This window comes from Danaus plexippus, assembly GCF_018135715.1.
Source record: "Danaus plexippus chromosome 16 unlocalized genomic scaffold, MEX_DaPlex mxdp_23, whole genome shotgun sequence".
Lineage (NCBI taxonomy): Eukaryota > Metazoa > Arthropoda > Insecta > Lepidoptera > Nymphalidae > Danaus > Danaus plexippus.
This window is the reverse complement of record NW_026869851.1, coordinates 805,991-826,378: the sequence shown is the minus strand read 5'-3', so window position 1 is coordinate 826,378 and position 20,388 is coordinate 805,991. Positions and strand designations below refer to the sequence as shown.

Genomic DNA, 20,388 nt, shown 5'->3' with positions numbered 1-20,388 from the left:
AAGTATAAATAAGACTTATTCAAGTTTTATGTATGTACTAATATTTTTATACAATTTTTTTTAATGACTATATTGAAGGAAACGATTTTTAACCGATTTCGTAAAGAAAGTTCCAGTTTATATATTTTTATGATAAAACTGTGTTATGTGTGGAGCAAAAATATTTTGAAACATTCCGTAAATATTATTTTATATTGAAATAGAAAGGATAAAAAATGATTATTACAGTACTTATTTATGTTATAATACATATTATAACCAAAAAAAAAAGAAAAATCTTTTGTCTTTATTTGATGCTTATAATATTTTCTGCTCTGTCTTCCAAGAATATCTTCTTCTATTTTTCACTTACTAAAAAAAAATAAGTTAATTAAAATAGTAAGTATTATTATCTTTAATCCGCTGTGACTTTTCATACATTTTCTTCTATTTAATATTATAAATTAAACCATTCAATGAAGTTAAAGACTTATTCTTTGAGTATGTGAAATTATTTTGTTGTATTATAAAATTAATTAACTTACAAATTATCGGTGTTTCGTTTGAAAACGTTACTTTGACCGTGGAACAGCTATCTGGCTCAGTGCGTATTAAGGTCAGTCATGTTTTTGCTGATAATGTGTCAGCAGGCTTAGAACAACGCTTCAAAAACATAAGTTTGCTATTTTTTTACTTTAAAATTTAAAAAAATTCTGTAAATAGATTATAATAATAAAATTTACGTTGCTTTTTATAATGATATAAGAATTTATAAGACTTCAATCTGTAGTAGTGCCGTTTAGTAAACTAAACTAAAAATATTTGTTAAAATATTTCACAATAAAAAGAGTCTGCCAAATCCACATTTCATTATCAAACTTAAGCATTCAGGCTTTAGACTAATGAATAGTTAGTTTTTGAAAAAAAAATCTGGATAATTTCTTTTATATTATTTTCTCATTGCAAATATCTGATTACAGATATTAAAATAATTTAAAAAATCCTTGTGCTGTAAAAGGTTATGTGATCGTTACGAAATCTATTTCTTGTAATGATACTGCTTCTTCGATCGGAATTAATGTAACTTTGATATAAAATGAAAAGTCAGCATTTTCCCGCGCTTCCGAGAACAGTTACGCTCTTGATTGATTAACTCACGATATTTAAGTTCTTTCATATGACTCAAACTGGTAGAAAAATATTTCTAAATATGTTAATCATATCACTCTTGAATTTCACGCTAAATAAAGCTCAAACAAAAAAGCAATTTATTATTTTTCAATATTTATATGATAATAATATACAAGTTAGTATTTCTGTGATACTAAAATTATTAATTAGTTTGATATTAATTTAAGGTTTGACTTTGGCTGTTACCCCCAAATATTACAACTGCACCTAAAAATATTTAATTCTGCAAAAAAATATTTAAATTAATTTGTATCTTTGGAATCACTAATTTCTTTTTATAATGAGAATTATAGTACCATTGCCAAAAAAAAAATACTTTAAGTTGTTTCAACCAAACTATGAAATTCGTGAATTAAAATGTCTACAATGAACTACCACAGTATTAATATTTAATCATTACTACTGTACCATTATGTGAGAAGCCACTGAATGAAGTCGAAAAATAAAATAATATTTTTAAAAAATCCAAATAAAGGTTGTTTATCTTTTTTCTAAGTCCAGACTTAGTAACAATCCAGCCAGTTGTAGATTAACAAAAATTCAATAAGGTTACTTCCTTATTCTAACAATGAAAATCTCAGGAAAACTCCAGTGAGTAGTAACAACGCAAGAATTATACCCATTGAAAATATCTCAAACTATTTGTAATAAAACGTCAGTTACAAGAAACAACCATTAGAAGCACTTGAACGAATTTAAAAAGAAACGCTCAAAACAAGGAGCATAACGAGAATGGATCGTACTCATAGTAATATATATATATAATATTCTAAAGACTTATTTCGAATCACATTTAGACATATTTATATCAAAACGTTTAAAATATGTATACATTATAAATCGAAATAACCCATTCACTAGATTCATTTTAAATTAATACATTTTCAATCCTGAAAAACTACAACTCGGAAAATGAAACATAGAAAAAACCAAAAAGAAGACTATCAGATTTTTATTATTTCCCTAAAAACATATTGAGAACTGATAGACAGTTCCAGTTAAAGTATTAATTAAAGTTATAGAACGATTTTCTTATAATTCATTCATTCTAACTAACTGTCAACATCAGACTAAAAGCAATTAATTCCTTTAAACTCCTTAACAGATCATAAAGTTCCTCACAATCCCATCATTACAAAACAATTAAATATGAATAGTTTATATTGAGTATGAAACATATTTTGCTTCGTTTTGATTGTAAAATAACTAACCCATAACTAACGTCAGCTGTTTATTTGTGATGCGCATTAAAAATACGGATTATAGATTCAAAAGGTTTGCAAAAGTACTTTTTATTAAAATATGACAAGCGGAAATAATGTGTAATAAGTATTTGAATTATAAATAAAAGTATAGTTATCCTTATCTGTCCATGTAGAGTGCAGCGGCTTGGAATAATTAAGACCAAACCTAAAATGTTGTGACCGGAGTACAGTGATCCGGAAAATTAACTTATTTACGAGTAACAGACAGTTCCGCCACTTTTAGTATGGACAGCAAATTAAATGCAGTGACATTATCTTATATTATGTCATTTGTTTTTTCTAATCACCTTTCATGAACATCTGAATACGAGTTTCATGAATTTGAGGATAAAAAAAAACAGAAACAGTGTTATTAATAATAAATCAGAAATATGTAACATTTTTAAGTTTTTTTTTTTTTGTGTAAGCTAAATTAAATACGATATGCGAAATTGTTTATTTCAAAATCTATTTGCATCTGAAAAGATAAAATACAATTTTACCAAGTAATACAATTCCATATCTCATATTGCGGAGAGCCAAAAATGGCGGACCAGCTATTTTTCATGTGGAATATTAATATAACAATATTTTTCTGAGAACGTTATAAAACTATGATGATGTAACATTGAAAAAAACAACACACTTTTAACACCGGTCCCCTCAAGCATTTTCCACCATGCAACATCAGAGCTTATATGCTGACAAAAATACTAGTGACCTTTTTATAAAATAATCAAACAAAACACAGACTTAAACATTTATCTGTACTTCATATTATTGCGATTATATTTTTTTATACATAATAAATATATATTTCAATCGACTCCATTTCACGTCGTTTCGTATAGAAAGAATGGGATATTGAAAATTTATCTCCGTCATTTCAAGTGTCATATATTTTTTTCCGAAACGTTTCTGCGAAATCTCAAATTGTGAGATAACTGTAATCGAAAATTGGATATGAAAAGTAAATGTTGCCGGTCGTTATTTGTAACATGGACCGTTTATTTTCATATCTAAATGAAAGATTTTCATTTTAATTCAATAATAAAATAAAATTCATATCAATCGTTCGATCAAGTTAATGGCGAATGTTTTATATTATGAAATGTTATGAATGATGTAACGCAGAATTCTAAGAACTTTTTCGCTAGTATAATTTTTAAACTGCAGTAACAATAGTTATGCTTTGAGTACTTATTGAGTTTTATCAAGGTTTTGGAGTATGTGTTCTGTTTATAGTAATAGATTCCTCAAACTAACAATCCCTCTGAATGTTAAATTCAGAGCATAACATATTATATTTTCAAAAATAAACGTCATACGTAGAAACAAGTTGTAATTAAAGTACATAATTTAATACTTCTGATTTTTCGAACCAACAATTCTTGTATATACATATTTAAGTTATAAAAGATATTAAAAAGTCCGGTTTACGTATGTACAATAATATGTCCAATTTGAATTTGACCTAATATAAAATGCAGCGTATTATTAAATATATATTACCGTGAAAATATTTCCCGGAAGCTGAATTTCATATATTCAGCAGTGCCTATTTGATATAAAGTAATATGTGCAACTTTCTAACGAGGTTTGTAAAAGTAGAAATAAAATTTATTTTGCAATTTTGTAATAGATTTATAAAGTATTGAAAATAGACGAATCTAAATAATCGTATTCATGTACATGAACTAATATGAATAATAAAAAATTAAAGCACTTTATAACAAAACCAAGAGACATCACGCAGAAACTAATGTATTTATCATTTCTCAAATAGAATTTTCCTTTGTCAGTCAGTGATAGTGAGTAATAATAACCTCACCTTCATACAAATTTAATTAAATTTGTGTTATCTAATTTGAAAATAAACGCCATCAATAGAATAAAGAATGGATAGATTTAGACAACATTTTAATGCCAAATTTGCTAATGAAAAATAGAAGAACAAAATTTGAATGAAAAAAAAACCCTTATTTCATTACATAACTTTATTTTTATTTTTAATTAAATATGAAAGGGAGTAAAAATGTATAGATATCAATTTATGGCATACTATTTACCATAGTACCGTGATAATTTAAACCAGCTTATTTAGTTTTTTTAGAATGAGATTTTTTATTTCTGAAATTAATCTTATCATTACAATGACCACTTTAAGATCTGCTCTCTATTAACTAATATATAAGATCTGCTTTCTATGAACTAATACAATTTTGAACAAACTGACTAATATCAAGTATTTATTCACGTCATATGATTGAAATCTATAAGCCTACCTCAGTATGTCACATTCCTAATTGATGAATCGTGGTCGGTAATTTTCGGCGTAATTAACATCTACATACATCATTTATAAATACCGGCTCCGTCGTCCAAACTTCTCTCTCTACCTAACCAAATTTAAATAGAACCTTCTAGGGCTTCCTTCGAAGTACGTTCCAAGAATGAATTGATATTAGGCCCAAGTCTTATTTATAAATTTATTATGTAAAATCAATACAATTATCTTGGACTTATTTCTATCAAATATTTCTTATTGAATGGGAAACTCTTTAACTTTTTAATATACATTTAAATAATAAAAAAATAACTATATAATATATATATATATTTTATTTGTGATAATAACACGTATTCACGCTATTAGTAACTATTTGTAACATTGTTTAAAACTGATTTTAATTTGGTTATCCGTAGATTTATCTGACCTCAAATATCTCGTGTGCGGCAAGTCACTTAAACAAGCTAGACGCGTTCATAATGTCTCGTCACTCACGTACTGATGTGAGTGACTAGCATTATAGCGAGGTCTTTGGACAGAAAGCTTCAATCATAATCATTATTCAATCTAATCATTCAGACTCACGTCTTTAATGCAACAATCATTTTAGTGCAATTTAAACAATTTTCAATGTTCGTTTGTAAGTGATCTTTCCGTTTCGTCTATAGTATCGTATACTAATTTGAAACTGCTGAAAAGTTATATTTTGATATAAGGTTTTTTTCAAATAAATACCCAGAATTGGTAAATTGTAATAACATTTATACTCCTAAATTAATTGTCGATAACAGTTTGTGATTCAACAACAGTATTTTGTTAAATGTTGCTTTTGTAGTATTATCTGTACATGTTACCAGTTTGCATATTTTTTAAACGTTCCTCTCACTTTTCTTTCTTCGACAGAAGTTAGATACAGTCTTATTGATAGGCTATTCTTTCCATTCATTCATTCGTTCACTGAATATATGACAATGGAAATTCAGATAAAAACGACTGCTGGGAATTCAATACAATAGAGCAAAAGCTAAAGATCATATATTCATAGTCTTAAGTTTTCCCTCACCAGGACAAAATATGGAAGTCTCTTATGTATAAAAAATCATAAAATAACAAATAACAAAAATAATACTCGACTGAAGTCTAGATATTTATAAAAAAATTAAATATTACTTTAAATTTTGTGATATTAAGTTAAATTTTGATCATATTATTCTATTAATAAGTATCATTTTATTTTCAAAACAAATCGGGCAGTGAAGTGACCAAAATTTTATGTTAATCAAATATATAAATAAAATATTACTCGCGCAGTTAAATTTAACAGAATAAGGAAAGAAAATATTTGTACAAAAATTATCATAATTCATTGTAAGGAACTGTTTTGGAATTCAAATAAAACATATCAATTATTCATTCAGTCTTAAATAACTTTAAGTTGTATTTGACTTTTGTGTTCTGACTTAAATTATTTTGATGAACAACAATCTCTGTTTTTACTGAAATTTTATTTGTAATACTTCGCCTCGTTATTTTTTAAATTTACTATTAAAAGTTATCTAAGTGATATCTATGAAAACTATATGTGTCTCATATTTTAACAGATAAGTACTTTTTAACTATAATAAAGCTAAATAACTATATCCTATAACATTTATTAAAGAAAATTAGACATATATTCTCTGCAGCACTATTTTACCTTGTAGTAGAATAAATAAATCAACAATGCCAGTCCTATTAAGTGAAGCAAGAAGATTGTAGATAGCATTTGATTTACGGCTGCAGAACCACTGAGCTAAATTAAAACGAATGGATCCGTCCGCCGACCACATTAAAGATAACTATTAGATATTTAACAGTTGATCTGAATAAATAAAAAATATTCCCTTTCCCTTTTACGGAACAGTAAATATCTTACACAAAAACCTAGGTTAAAATACCGAAAGAGCAAATTAACAGAATTAATATAAGTGTACGTGCTGATTTTCAACAGCCTTTTAATAGTTTGTAAAACAATAGTAACTTGTAAAATTATATCTCTTTTTTAATAAATATATTTTATAATAATATATAAATATACTAAAGAAAAAATTATAGCGCCTCTATTAGTCTGCAACGATTTTTGGAAAGGGCTTAGTTCCGTCAATTCTATTGTAAATATAAAATGGCTGGTGAGTTATTAAAATAACCGCTTTTTAATAAATGCATGCATCTACTTACATATTATTATTTATTTTTTTATGGTAAAAAATAAATCACGCGTAGTTTATTCGAAAAATATTAGTTTCATTTAAATAAGTTATAAAATTCCCTGCAAATTTGACTGAGCAAACACAAATTATGAAGCGGAAATGGAATGACATTATAATTATTTTTTTTAGTTAAATATAAGGTCTTTAGTTAAATATATTTTTATTCTATAATAAGCGTGATAAGATGTAAAACAAGACAATTCATTTAAATACACTTTTTACGGGAGTATGTTGCTTAAAATAAAAGAATAAAAAACGCACAGTTAATCCGAAAATATTATGGGGTTTTCCAATAGGGACGCTTGAACTTTGACAGCTGATTGCGGCCATGTTGTTTGAGTGACAGCTGTCAAATGCAGTGTGTTATATTCATTCCGTCCTCCCAAATCACCATGGCAGGTTACAGTGTCGAGCAGCACGTGCAAATCATAAAATTGTTTTATGAAAATGGGTCTTCAGTTCGAGCAACGTTCCGCGCACTTCGCCCGTTTTACGGTCGCGATGATCGTCCTGCCGAGTCGACTATCCGTCGATTGGTGGACAAATTCGAGTCAACCGGGTCAGTTAACAATCAGCCGGTTCCCGTGCGTCAACGTAACGCGAGATCTGCCGAGAATATCGCCGCTGTGCGCGACAGTGTCCTCGAAAACCCGCGGCAGTCAATTCCGCGTCGCGCACAGGAACTCGGCCTTTCGCAGACGATAACTTGGCGAATTTTGCGTTGTGACTTGAGCCTGCACCCGTACAAGATCCAGCTGACCCAAGAGCTCAAGGTTAATGACCATAGACAGCGCCGTGTGTTCGCTGACTGGGCATTAGAGCAGTTGGAAGTTGACGCCGATTTTGGCAAAAAAATCATCTTCAGCGACGAGGCGCATTTTTGGATGAATGGCTATGTCAACAAGCAAAATTGCCGTATTTGGGACGAGACCAATCCACACGAGGTTCACCAAGTGGCAATGCACCCGCAGAAAGTGACTGTTTGGTGCGGATTTTGGGCCGGAGGCGTGATTGGTCCGTATTTTTTCGAAAACGATAATGGTGTGGCCGTCACCGTCAATGGTGAGCGATACCGGTCGATGATAACCAACTTCTTTTGGCCTGCAATCGAGAATATGGATCTGGACAACATGTGGTTTCAACAGGACGGCGCTACGTGCCACACAGCACACGCTACGATGGAAGTTCTGCACGAGCAATTTCTGGACATGGTCATCTCGCGCGGAGGCGACGTGAACTGGCCACCGAGATCGTGCGATTTGACCCCGCTGGACTTTTTCTTGTGGGGTTTTCTTAAGTCGCAGGTCTATGCCAACAAGCCGCAAACCACCGATGCCCTCAAAGTCAACATACGCCACGCCATCGATCAAATACAGCCCGATTTGTGCGCCAGAGTCATCGAAATTTGGACCTTTCGTGTGCGCGCCACCAACCGAAGCCGTGGCGGTCATTTGAATGATGTCATATTCCATACATAATGGGGTCGATAGACCTTCCAAACAAAAAAAAATTTCGCAAATATCTTTCCTACATGTATTTTTTTTTTGCATTTCAAAGATCAAGCGCCCTTAATGGAAAACCCTATAGTTTTATTTCTACAGAATACATGTAATTAAATGTGGTTATGTACATATTAGAATGTTAAATGTCTGTTAAATTAAAGATTTTCAAATGTAGGTTCATTATCATTTCATCTTAATTATTTATGCACTTGGAAGTAACTGAATATATACTATTATTCCGTCCAGCAACGTTACGTTTCCCGTTTAAAAGGGAAAAACGGGCCATACATGAGTAATATTCTTTTAGCGGTATGAATTTTCCAATAAGTCCATTAGCTAATCCATCAGTGACGTTTGTATGAGTAGTCATTAAATAAGGTTTTGTTATGTCACAGATAATTTAATATAGTGAATTTCCCTAATCATGTCGTGTAATTTTCTGTCGTAATTACTTAATATCCGTCATTTGTACAACTTGAAAATAGTCTATTTCAATTCACTTTATGTTTCTTGACGTTGTTTTCGTTTATGGTATTTAAAAAAATATATTATGAAAGTATTTTTCTATTAAGTTTGTTTACCATATTAATAAACCTTACGTAAAATAAATGGTGTAACTTCTTTAACTATATGTTTACCCTTAGTTTGTATGGAACCACAACAAACCGAGCCTTAACAGTTTTTCATTCGTATATATTCACACATCGTAGTATTAACGTAGGTTATTAAAAGAGAAACGGAAAACACTTAGTATGAAGTGTGGCGATGCAAAATTGTGCTTAGCATAACCAAACTAATCTTCTGTATGTGCAGTTTCAACGATAATAGTTTATGGCTATCATCATCATCAGCCTATAGGAGCCCAGTGCTGACCAAAAGCCTCTTCTCACATGGAGAAGGTTAGAGCATTAAACACCACGCTTGTTCAAGACGGGTTGGCGATTTCAATCTTATAATTTAAATATAAGTCCAGGTTTCCTCACGATGTTTTCCTTCACCGTCTGTCAGTGGTGTCTAAATACTCTCAGAAAGTACATATGACTCGGAAAAAATCACATTGATACTTGCCAGGTTTCGAACCCGTGCCCTAACGTATCAGAGGCGGGCCTTTAACTTCCAGGCCACCACGACTTTTGATATTAGTAGTGTATTTACCAAGTAAGGGAATAAACTTTTCTTCTAATACATTGTAACTATTGTAGAATTGTTTCCTTTCTCATTTTCAATAAGAAGACAGCTCCATATATTTTATTAATTAATATATCATATAATACATATATTTTATTTGAGAGACGGCAACACTAACATCAGGAAGTAATCGACAACGAACACATCAGACATACTTACATGGACAATCAAATACACAATACTAAATAAAGGTATTATGATTATTATATTCATATACATGTTTTTTATAAATATTTGCAAGTTGGCTTTGTTTTCCGTATCTTAAAGAGTCAATTACCTGGCGAGAAGTTGAGACCTGTCTTTGACATATCAATTCCCTCGAAATATGATAACACCCCATACATATACATAAATACAGCTAACGCGATCTGCGACAGCAGAGCTTGAGAATAAATACTAATTTAGATATTTTTAAATTTATCTATTGCATAATTAAATCAATAATGTTTTGTAACAACGTCTCTCCTATTGAATGATTTTTAAATCTGATTACAAAAGTGAGTAAACATTTTAGTAGACCCTGATAGTTAAGATTAACATGTTATTGAGGAGAATTCATCAAAAATAATAGTAGAGTAAATTTATACTAACTTTAATCATAATAAAATCACTAGAAACTAAATAAATCTCCGATTATGGAGACATACGTATTGTCTTGATTACACGTTCCTTAATTATGAGACATAAGATGCAATTTCTGTATTCTGTAGCTTTATAAAATACTGTTATTATTGAAAATTGTATTATAAGCATTCCTTTGACAAACTGAATATTAAAAGCACATTGCGGCGACTAAAATACGTATTATTTCAGATACAATGATTTTAATATCATCTGGAATTCGATAATCATGCGTGATGTATTATATAATTCAAACGTATTAAGAAACCTTTATTCGTTAGCGTCGACTAGTTTGACACTGAATACGACTTAAATTAATCTTTCAGTTTTCATTCAACTCGGTAAATTTCAATACTCGTTGTGGTAAATATCTCTATAAAGTAATAGACAGAGGTGCGCTTAAGTGTTTGAAATAAGGGGTCTGTGTTATTTTCAATGGTTCCGTAAATACACAAAACTCTACCAAATAACAAAAATGTTATTACATATAACTTGTACAGTAAAAAAGAAAACCATCAATCTCGCTCCTATTAAGTGAAGCAAGAGAATCAAAGATAAAATCTGATTTATAGCTACGAATCCACTGGGCCAAATTAAAACCCTGATGTAGCTGACTGCCATGTAGCTGGTATTCCTGCAGTGGCTCGGGACTTTGTCCACGTGCACTTAAGCTTGTTGCGTAATCGTTAATATTACAAATTTTCCATTATCCCTTTTCAAACCAACAATTTTATAACAGTTAATAGCGTAATCTTTACATAACTAGCTTAATATTTTTTTTTGTATATTGTAATAGTTTTTAAATTTAAATCTACATTTTACAATCGGTCAATTATCCGTCATAATAATAATGATAATGCTATTTAACAGTTCTTAAATACACAAAATTAACTATAAAAGTATCGCAATCTAAAAATATTTAACCTATCACAGGCAAACAGATATATTTTTCCAAATATATAAAAAAAAATATATAATACATTTTAACAATATCTACAAAGTAGGTTTGCATACACTTCGTTTTAGAAATTTTTAAGTTAATGACAACTTTTCTTTTAATTTGATGTAATTTGAACTTATCATAAAATAATAAAAATAAAATATTAGGTACTTATCATCAATAGACATGATAATGTGCATTGTTTACTTTGAATTCAATTATTGAAAAAAAGGGAAACCAATTAGTTAAGAGTTACGCCATTTTTAATATTTCAAACTTTAATACAAAAAAATATTACCCTTATTAGATCTTCTTGTCGTACATAAGCAGCAACATTCTAAAAATAAAAGGAAGCCGTCCAGGATAAGCTTAGAATCGAAATTTTCAGAAAGCGGAAATCTCCGAAACAAAGATTAATGGAGTTTTCATTTTCCTGTTTCATAAAATATTAAGGATGATTTCTTTATTATTATTATTTGTTTTTTGGTTTAATTTTATCGTTTTTAAACTCCCAAATTACAAATATACCAGAAACTTTTTTCTTGTTGGTAACGTTATTGCAAGGAAAATATTTTTTTATTCAAATTCATCCAAATATTTTTTTTTGTATTACGTGCTATACGCATTACGCAACTTTTCGTGATAGCCGTAATAATTTAATTTATTATAATCCGTGAATAACTTCTTAGTTATTATCTATTAATTATCGCAAGATTATATTGTGACCTTTAACACCTGTCTATGATATTCTATATCGTCTTCTTCATAACAGGGATTCGCTAGTCCAGTATAAAAAAAAAATATAAATAATTAAAAAAGAGAAAGTTTCAATTTTCCTTAATTTATTCACCCTAAAGATTTTTGCTGTAGACGAATTAAAAAAGAGAAAAAAAAAGTAACTCAAGAATTCTTTTTATAATGAACGCATCCATAATATGTATTTTTATAATATAATTTTTCTATTTAAATGCTTTTTAAGTAAATTAAAATTGATAGCACTCACTAATGTCTGTTTAATGCTTTGTAAACTTAGGCGTGCGTCACGATTGAAGTGGAAAGAGCACGAGTCATCTGTCTTCACTGAAGAGAAAACAAGACGCTATTTTAATTAGCTTTGAAATAGAATGAATTCGAATAAACATTATATTATTGTATATAAGTATTTCAGCAGTCTAATAAAGAAATGTTTTTTGTTTTAGATTATTGTGTAAAAGAACTTATTTAAGAGATTACAAAAACTTGTTATATTTTATAAGTATTGATATACAATTAACAATGCGAACGTAAAAAGATTATATAAATATAGATTTAAATAGTCTAATCACATCTCATCGCCAAGCTAGAGTTCAGAAAATTAAGGTTTTTTTTTTCATAAACGTAGATAAATGAACAAAAAACCTTTAATTTGTCTATTTAGAAGTTGCGGACACGTGGTAAGATCAAAGTTATTAGAACTACCTACTTACCAAGTCTTAGGATATTGGAATATACATCATGACCAATAAACAAGAATGATTTTGGAAAGGAATTATGTAATATAAATTGAATCATAAGAAAACCACCTGGCGAAAGACACTAAATCATATATTTAATTCAAATCATACGTAATCACCAACAAAGCAGCTACCTACACATTAAAATTTAAAGTAAAATATCCTTTCATTTAAACTTTGTGCTGAAACTGTCTTTTTCACTACTATGCCATTTTATTATTTAATTTTAAATTTTTCCAACGGTTCGATTACTTTCTTCTGGTCTGACCATACGGTCGCTGTCATCGAAATGTCAGAAAAATGTAAAATGAAGTAAAATAACCGCGTATTCGAAAAATAGTTTCATTTGAAATGTGTTCTGCAGAAAGCTTTAGATATCATCATGTAAGTTTGTAACTAAGATTCCAAGTTCGTCGTCGAAAACATGTTCTGCTTCTTAATTAATGTCCTTAAACTTTAGTTGCACGTCTCCGATATAGTTAATCTTTAAAACCTTACCTAACTATTTTAATTATAGTTATAATAGGATAAAAAAAATATAGGTTTGTTGTCTTTAAATCCACATGACAATTATCTGTAAAATTTTTCGTGAAATAAAACTGAAATCATTTTAGCCGATTTCCTTTACATTAAAAGCAGATATGAGGTTTTTGCTTCACATAAAATTATAATAAAGACCTTGAAGAAATATAAAAGGTATCGAAATATTTTTTTGCAATTATTAATATAATTTCTGAAATTTATACTTTTCTTAATCTTTTACATTCTAAAATGTCTATCAGATTCTGATCTAAACCTTAATTCGCTAAAAAAAACAATATCGAGGCTTTCTCTGGTAATGTTTACTAAGCGTTCAATACACAAACACATTCAATTATTTATTTTTTTAACAATCTATTTTACAACACAATCACATTCATACAGCCAACATGTTGTTACCCTAATAAATCATTCTTTTGTCTCATCTTGAATGCCATCTTGGGCATGCCACGAGGTAGGTTTTTGACTCTTGGCTTAAGAGTGATCTCGGATGTTATCAACTGATCTAATGTCTGGAAAAAAAATTACTAAGTCAATAGTAAAAGCAAAGCACATAGTACACTTTTTTATATTACCTGATCATCTATAAGATTACGGTCCTTCAAAGCCTTTTCAATATCCTCAAATCGTTTCAGGGTGTCTTTATTGTTTGAGTCCTCTATGGCTGTACGAACTTTAGTAATCTAGAAAATATTTATATTTGAAAATTTGAAAATTGGAATGTAAAAAATAATATTATACAATACATACAGTTTCTTTGAAGAATGTATGTTTGTCCTTTTGTTCTGGTTGATCTACATCTAGAACACCTCTTAATACTGTCATAGCTTCATCAAATCTGTGTAGCTCTGATAATGAAACTGCCTGAAAATTTGTCATAATTTTAATAAATGAGCTTAAAGAATCAACACTTAGATCAAGATCTTTAAAATCTATTTATCTCTCTATCTTTCTAATGTTAGTTCTTAAAATATTTAAAAAATAAACATGAAAAATACCTGCATGTATGTATACATACATTTTGTTTAAATCTCTGCATATGTATTATAGATTAAAAATTATTTTACATTAATTTAATTGTTGGACATTTTTAAAAATATTATTAATTATTCTGCTATAAAAAAATCACCTAAATATATTTATTTATTCTATCTGCCTTAATTTTTTTTTATGATTCAGTCACATTGAAATGGTTTCAGACTTCAGACAATCTAAAGATTAATCTAGTTACTGGCAGTAATTAAAAAAAAATATGCTTTATAATTATCCTTTTGCAAAATACATTTACAATTTAATAGCTCATAATAATCTGTAACAAGTCACCTTTATATTTCTAATAGTGATGTAATGTGGTTTCTGTTGTGACATTGACTCCAAAGCTATATGTGGAGCACCTTGCCTTAATGCCAAAGCTGAGAAAATTAAAAAAAAATAAACTTCCAAAGTATGGCTGAACCTGATTAAGACTAAAAAAGTGTTGATAGCTTCAAAAATATTAATACAAGAAAAAAGTATTGCAGAAGAAATTACAAGAATTCTTATGATTTTAGCATTATTTAGCAATTGCTTGGACCATTAGATGAAAATAAGTCATTTAATTATTATAAAAAGATTTCATAGAGGAATTACAAGATAATTTTAATGATACAGTATTAAAAAGTCCCTAAATCATCAAGCATGCTGGATGGATGGATGGATGATGGATATTTGGCTCCTAGTACTGGTCTGCCAACTTACAAAATACATTTAAACAGCCCCCCTATTATAAAAATTAAAAAATCAAGTATCAGACTGTAAGTAAGATTGTGATTATTGCTGTAGATATTTAAAGTATCTGGTAGAAATTTTGCCAACCAAAGGTAAGGTCTCTCAGTATTCATTTGAAATTATTTACAATATTTCTACAACATACATAAAAACCATAACTCAGACTATAAGTAAAGCGAGTTAAATTTTTACTTACCTGTAACAAACGGTACCTAAGAATTGGCTGTTGGTTCCTATAAAGTTAGGATTTACTAGGTGATTTTAATTATTTTAATTACATACTCCCCATGTTTCAGTTACTTTGCAGCAACCATGATCATGGGCAGACAAGATGAGAATGTTTCCATGAGTTAATCCGAAAATATTAGTTTTATTTCAATGAATATCTTAGAAGGTCATAGATCTCAGTATAATTTATGTTTTGTTTGTCAGAAAATAAGTAAGGTCGGAGGGCCCTGGTATCTTGGACTAAATGAGATTAATTTTATTTCAATAATTAGTACATACCGCCGAAAAAAGTAGATGCCCTCCTCAATGGTACAATACCAACATTAATCATATCCGACCATAACTTTGTTGCATATTCAAAACTCTTTGGTGTATTCTAAAATAACATTAATACTATTTAAATATAAATGTAAAATAATATTTTTTATATGAATAAAGATATATACTATTTTGTATCAAAATAATTAACAAGAACACTGCAATAATTTTAAAAAACACAATTTGGTTTGGAATTATTGGCAGCGTAAAATATATTTCAATACCTACATATTATGTTTTACCTGTTTGTAACATGCTGCCAATATTAAAACTACCGGATATTTAGGAAACTTTGTCATGTTCACTTGTTTCTCTTGAACCTTTTCAAACACCCTGTACATTTCATCAAACATTTCATTATTATAGAGCAGGTCAAGTAGTATCTGATAGGACACCAATTGATCAAAAAAACCATTATTGTCCGGGTCCTCGAAGCACTTAAAACAAGAAAAAACATTGAGTTACATAATTTACCTAGCAATTATTAGTTTATTACATAATTAAGTTATATATTGATGAAGAAATATATGGCAGACTATTAGTATTACACCTTTTTTTTATAAAATAAGTAATCACCTTTAATGCTTCATTGGGTGCATCTAAAAAGTGAAACATTCTCATGACTACTGGACCAAATATGAAAGAACCAAATCTGAATTCCGTTTTCTGTGTGTTAAACCTGTAAAATTCATAAAATTAGACTACATAATTTAATGTTCACTACAATTACTTTCACTCCCATTTATTTATCTCACATCTATTGTTGCAAAAATATTAACATGTTCTGTGTTCATACGAAATTTCAGTCACAAACATAGAGATGTTTCATAATCACATAATAACATAAAACAATGAAGGTAATTTGTTTCTTACTTTTTAATCATATTAGTAACTAGCTCCAAATCTGTCGGCTCCGCTAAATGCACCATGTTCTTTAAATCTTCAGTAAAAATCATGTTTTTCGAATCACTTACAAAATCTAACATTTTGGTTCTAAATTTATCGGAAAAGTTAGAAAATTGTTCTTTTATTCTTTTCCTAGTTTGTAAGTAACCATCGATTCCTAGTGCTGATGGAGCGTACAGTTGTTGCACTAAAATAAAGATATTACCATCAAAATACTGATATTATAAATTAAAGCGTTTCCACTCTATCATACCGTGTGTTGTATGAAAACTCCTGATTCCAAAAGTATATCGTGAGCTATTGCTTAAAAATATTTTTGATAAGTAGTTATATAAGGACATTTTTAGGTCGTAATATAATTTAAAATTTAGGCTTATTTAATTTCAAACAATGATAGGTTATAATCGAGGGCTGAGAAATGTCATTAGTAGTGTTGACAGATTTTTTTTTTAGATTTCCATGTGTTTGGTTTATCTTCTCAGCCTATCAAATTGTAATGCCTATAAATTTATTTAAAAAATGGATAGTAATAACCATGCAACTCAAAATCAGTCAACGTGAAACCACATTAATAAGATTATCTGGAAACTTTTTATTTTAAACTATATATTTATATCCGGCTTATAATAAGCATCTCTTAACCTCTTATATCCATTCATAATTCGAATGTACCTATTACACTTAAAAGACAAATACAACTTTTTAACATCACTCGGGTCAGAAGACTATAGAAATTAATAATTTTATTCAGGTTACATTTCTGCTCTTTTATTAATGTAGGGCCACTACAATAAAGTTTTTTTTAATATTTTTAATTGGTCAAGTGAAAATGATTCTTATTCATGAATTTTTTTATTAAATTAATTGAAAAAATTATAAATTGAAAAAATTTATACTTTTTAAATATCTTTAAAATTATCTAAATATGATTATCCAGTTACTAAAAATGAATAAATCTATAATAAGTTCACTTTTCCTTTATATCTATGTTGTTGCTAATTTTATCTAAGACTTTCCAAAGATATTCTAAACAAATGATTAACTGTGGTCGAACTAATGACGTTGTATATTAAAATCAAAAATGTCAGTAACCATTAATCATTAATAGTATTATAATATAGAAAATTTGTATTTTTATTTACAATTTGTGTTTCGCTGAGGTATAATGAACACGTTTATTACTATAAAAATGTTTTCTTGTCATTTACATACGTTAAAACATCATAAAACAAAATTGAGCTTACCACTTAATTATTTTGGTATATGGTAATTTCAATATCGCTTTTCGCTTGTGTTTTCTTCCATCGTCGACTATGTGACTATAACAAGATTATGCAGAGTTTGGATTTTCTGTAGTTATTCACAAAAATTCTATTACATTTTTGTTTATATTTGGTGCTCATAACATGAAAGAGCTAAGTAAACTAATTAGCCGTTCTGAATGTGCTAATACTATCGGTGTGACATTTTCATGTTATGTGTACTATTTTAATAATATACTTTAAATATAAGGATGTTAATATAAGGAAAAAATCAGGATGAGTAAAGTTACAATATTTCATTGGACACCAAAATTTTGTGGACTATAGTAGATTAAATTAGACAAGCCATATTAGTAATGTCTTAGTCTTAGGAAGTGTGGTAATTAATTGTTTTGACAATCGAGAATTAGTATTCTATCAATACCTTATGTTTACTAAAACTGTTTTATGTTTTCAGTAACAACTAATTAAATTCAACACATAAGGAATTGAGATTGATGTAGTTATATTTCATTGTAAAAGCAGTAGTGTAAATGTAATAATAATATCTTGTTGAATTTTGATATAGATAACCATGGATGGGAAAGTAAAGTGACAGGCTAGCAATGAGCGGAGCAGATTTAAGAGTTCTGATTATGAACATGAAAAGTTGATACTGAGTAATGTTGGAACACTGCTGATGACAAAACAGGGTGGAAATGTAATCAATGACACTACAGTACATAGTACCTCCCTTCCGCCAAAGCAGTCAAATCTATGATAGTTGCCAAAGTATACTCTAAAGTTTACCTCATAAGGACTATCATAAATTTGACAAAGAATGCTTTCATTTATTGACATATTATTTAGTTTGAATCATTCATTATCACATCAACCCTTGACTTAACCCAGAAATATTTTCTCTTTCCAGGTTAAAGCTGCAAAAATTGTTGTCAAAATTATTGTTACATTGAACAGTGGAAATGTCTGAAAAATATTCAAAAATAAATAAAAACTCGTCAAAAAGTGATAAAAATAACAAAAAAAGAGGATCTCATTATAGTGAAAGTACAACACCACCATTACCAAAACAACATGGTAATAGTATAGAAGAATTAATGAAGCAAAGACAATATATCAGAGACGAATTAAAAAATATTGCAAACTCAAAAACTAAAAGTGATATAAAAATTAGAGAAAGTAAGAAACGTAGGCATGAAACTATTGATAAAGTCGAAAATAAATTAAATGTTCCTACCAAGGTTTCCAAACACGAGTCCTATAAAAAAGACTCTTCACCCAAATATATTAAAGACTATTTACAGTTAGATTCTGAAGATGAGGAAAATATAATTGAACAGAGAAGAAGACAACGAAAACAATTACTAGATAAATTAGGTAAAACTGAAGAAAAATCTGAATTGAACGGTACACAATGTGAAAAAATTCAAGAGACAGTAAATTCTCATCAAAACCAAAAGTATATTGAGCTGAAATGTAAAACTACATCTGAGAAATTAGTGACTGACATGTTCTCAGAAGAGGACTTTACACTTGATAATATTTCTGATAAAATTACGCAAGACAGTAAAGAAAATTCAGAATTAAAAGACAACTGGGATGATTCAGAAGGTTACTACAAAATTAATGTTGGTGATATGATATATAACTCACGATATACAATAAAAAATTTACTAGGACAAGGCGTTTTCTCAAATGTTGTAAAAGCACAAGATAACAACCAGGACAAACTTGAAGTTGCTATTAAAATTTTAAGAAATAATGATTTGATGCACAAAACGGGATTGAAGGAGTTAAAAATGTTGAGGGAGATAAATGATGCCGACCCAAATGATAAATTTCATTGTGTGAGGTATCAAACTCACTTTATACACAAGGGACATCTTTGTTTAGTGCTCGAATCCCTTCATATGGATCTGAGGAGCGTCCTTAAAAAATATGGAAAGCACCATGGCATTAATATCAAAGCATTGACAAGTTACAGTAGACAACTGCTGCTGGCTCTTAGACTATTAAAAAAAATTGGCATAGTACATGCGGATATAAAGCCTGACAATATTTTAGTGAACGAAAAGAAGAATGTCTTGAAGCTTTGCGATTTTGGTTCGGCTTCAAAAATCAAAGAACATGAACCCACACCATACTTAGTTTCTAGATTTTATAGAGCACCTGAAATAATTCTAGGCATACCGTACCTGCATAGTGTTGATGTGTGGTCGGCTGCTTGTACAATTTACGAAATGGCAACAGGAAAAATACTTTTCATGGGTGGATCTAATAATAAAATGCTCAAATGTTTTATGGACTTAAAAGGAAGATTTCCGAGTAGGATAATAAGAAGAGCGAAATTTAAGGATCAACATTTCAATTACAACAACAATTTTCTGCTACACAAAACCGATGAGTTCACAGGGAAGGATAAATTTGTTGAAATAAGCAATATTATAACTAATAGAGATTTGTATAAAGAATTAAAGAAAGGTTACAAAAATCCATCGAGTTATGAAGAAGAGAAGATAACACAATTAAAAGAAATGCTGGAGAAAATGCTCACATTAGATTCTAACTTTAGAGTTTCTGCCACCGACTGTTTGAAACATCCATTCATTCAGGATGTACTAAAAAAATAAATCTCTGATAATAAATATAGTCTATGAAAGCAGTTCTTTT

At 29.2% G+C, this 20,388-nt stretch overlaps 2 protein-coding genes across 4 annotated transcripts; one reads left to right on the top strand and one right to left on the bottom strand.

Annotated features, from left to right (window-relative positions):
• Positions 1–13,562: 13,562 nt before the first annotated feature.
• Positions 13,563–16,886, bottom strand: LOC116772057 (pentatricopeptide repeat-containing protein 2, mitochondrial-like). The gene is made up of 9 exons (XM_032664089.2): positions 16,710–16,886; positions 16,424–16,643; positions 16,127–16,229; positions 15,793–15,987; positions 15,512–15,608; positions 14,561–14,649; positions 13,988–14,101; positions 13,813–13,920; positions 13,563–13,749 (listed from the first exon to the last, which is right to left on the bottom strand). The coding sequence occupies exons 1-9, from the start codon at positions 16,795–16,797 to the stop codon at positions 13,633–13,635; spliced, it is 1,131 nt and encodes a 376-aa protein (XP_032519980.2). The 5' UTR covers positions 16,798–16,886; the 3' UTR covers positions 13,563–13,632.
• Positions 16,887–17,498: 612 nt separating this feature from the next.
• On the top strand, positions 17,499–20,377 carry LOC116771707 (serine/threonine-protein kinase PRP4 homolog). Of its 3 annotated transcripts, XM_032663630.2 has the most exons (3): positions 17,499–17,616; positions 18,287–18,418; positions 18,629–20,377. In XM_032663630.2, exon 3 carries the CDS (start codon positions 18,681–18,683, stop codon positions 20,346–20,348), a length of 1,668 nt encoding a protein of 555 aa, XP_032519521.2. In that variant the 5' UTR covers positions 17,499–17,616; positions 18,287–18,418; positions 18,629–18,680; the 3' UTR covers positions 20,349–20,377. The 3 variants fall into 3 exon arrangements, with proteins under 3 accessions (XP_032519521.2, XP_032519523.2, XP_061384005.1); XM_032663632.2 differs by lacking the exon at positions 18,287–18,418 and having other exon boundaries at positions 17,511–17,616; XM_061528021.1 differs by lacking the exon at positions 17,499–17,616 and having other exon boundaries at positions 18,115–18,436.
• Positions 20,378–20,388: the final 11 nt, after the last annotated feature.

Excerpts from the sequence above, each read along its gene's own strand:
- LOC116772057 (XM_032664089.2), bottom strand. The coding sequence starts at position 16,797 with ATGTCCTTATATAACTACTTATCAAAAATATTTTTAAGCAATAGCTCA. Across the intron at positions 16,230-16,423 it reads GTTACTAATATGATTAAAAA|GTTTAACACACAGAAAACGG; the intron begins GTAAGAAACAAA and ends TGAATTTTACAG. Across the intron at positions 13,750-13,812 it reads GTAATCTTATAGATGATCAG|ACATTAGATCAGTTGATAAC; the intron begins GTAATATAAAAA and ends TTTTTTTTCCAG.
- LOC116771707 (XM_032663630.2), top strand. The coding sequence starts at position 18,681 with ATGTCTGAAAAATATTCAAAAATAAATAAAAACTCGTCAAAAAGTGAT.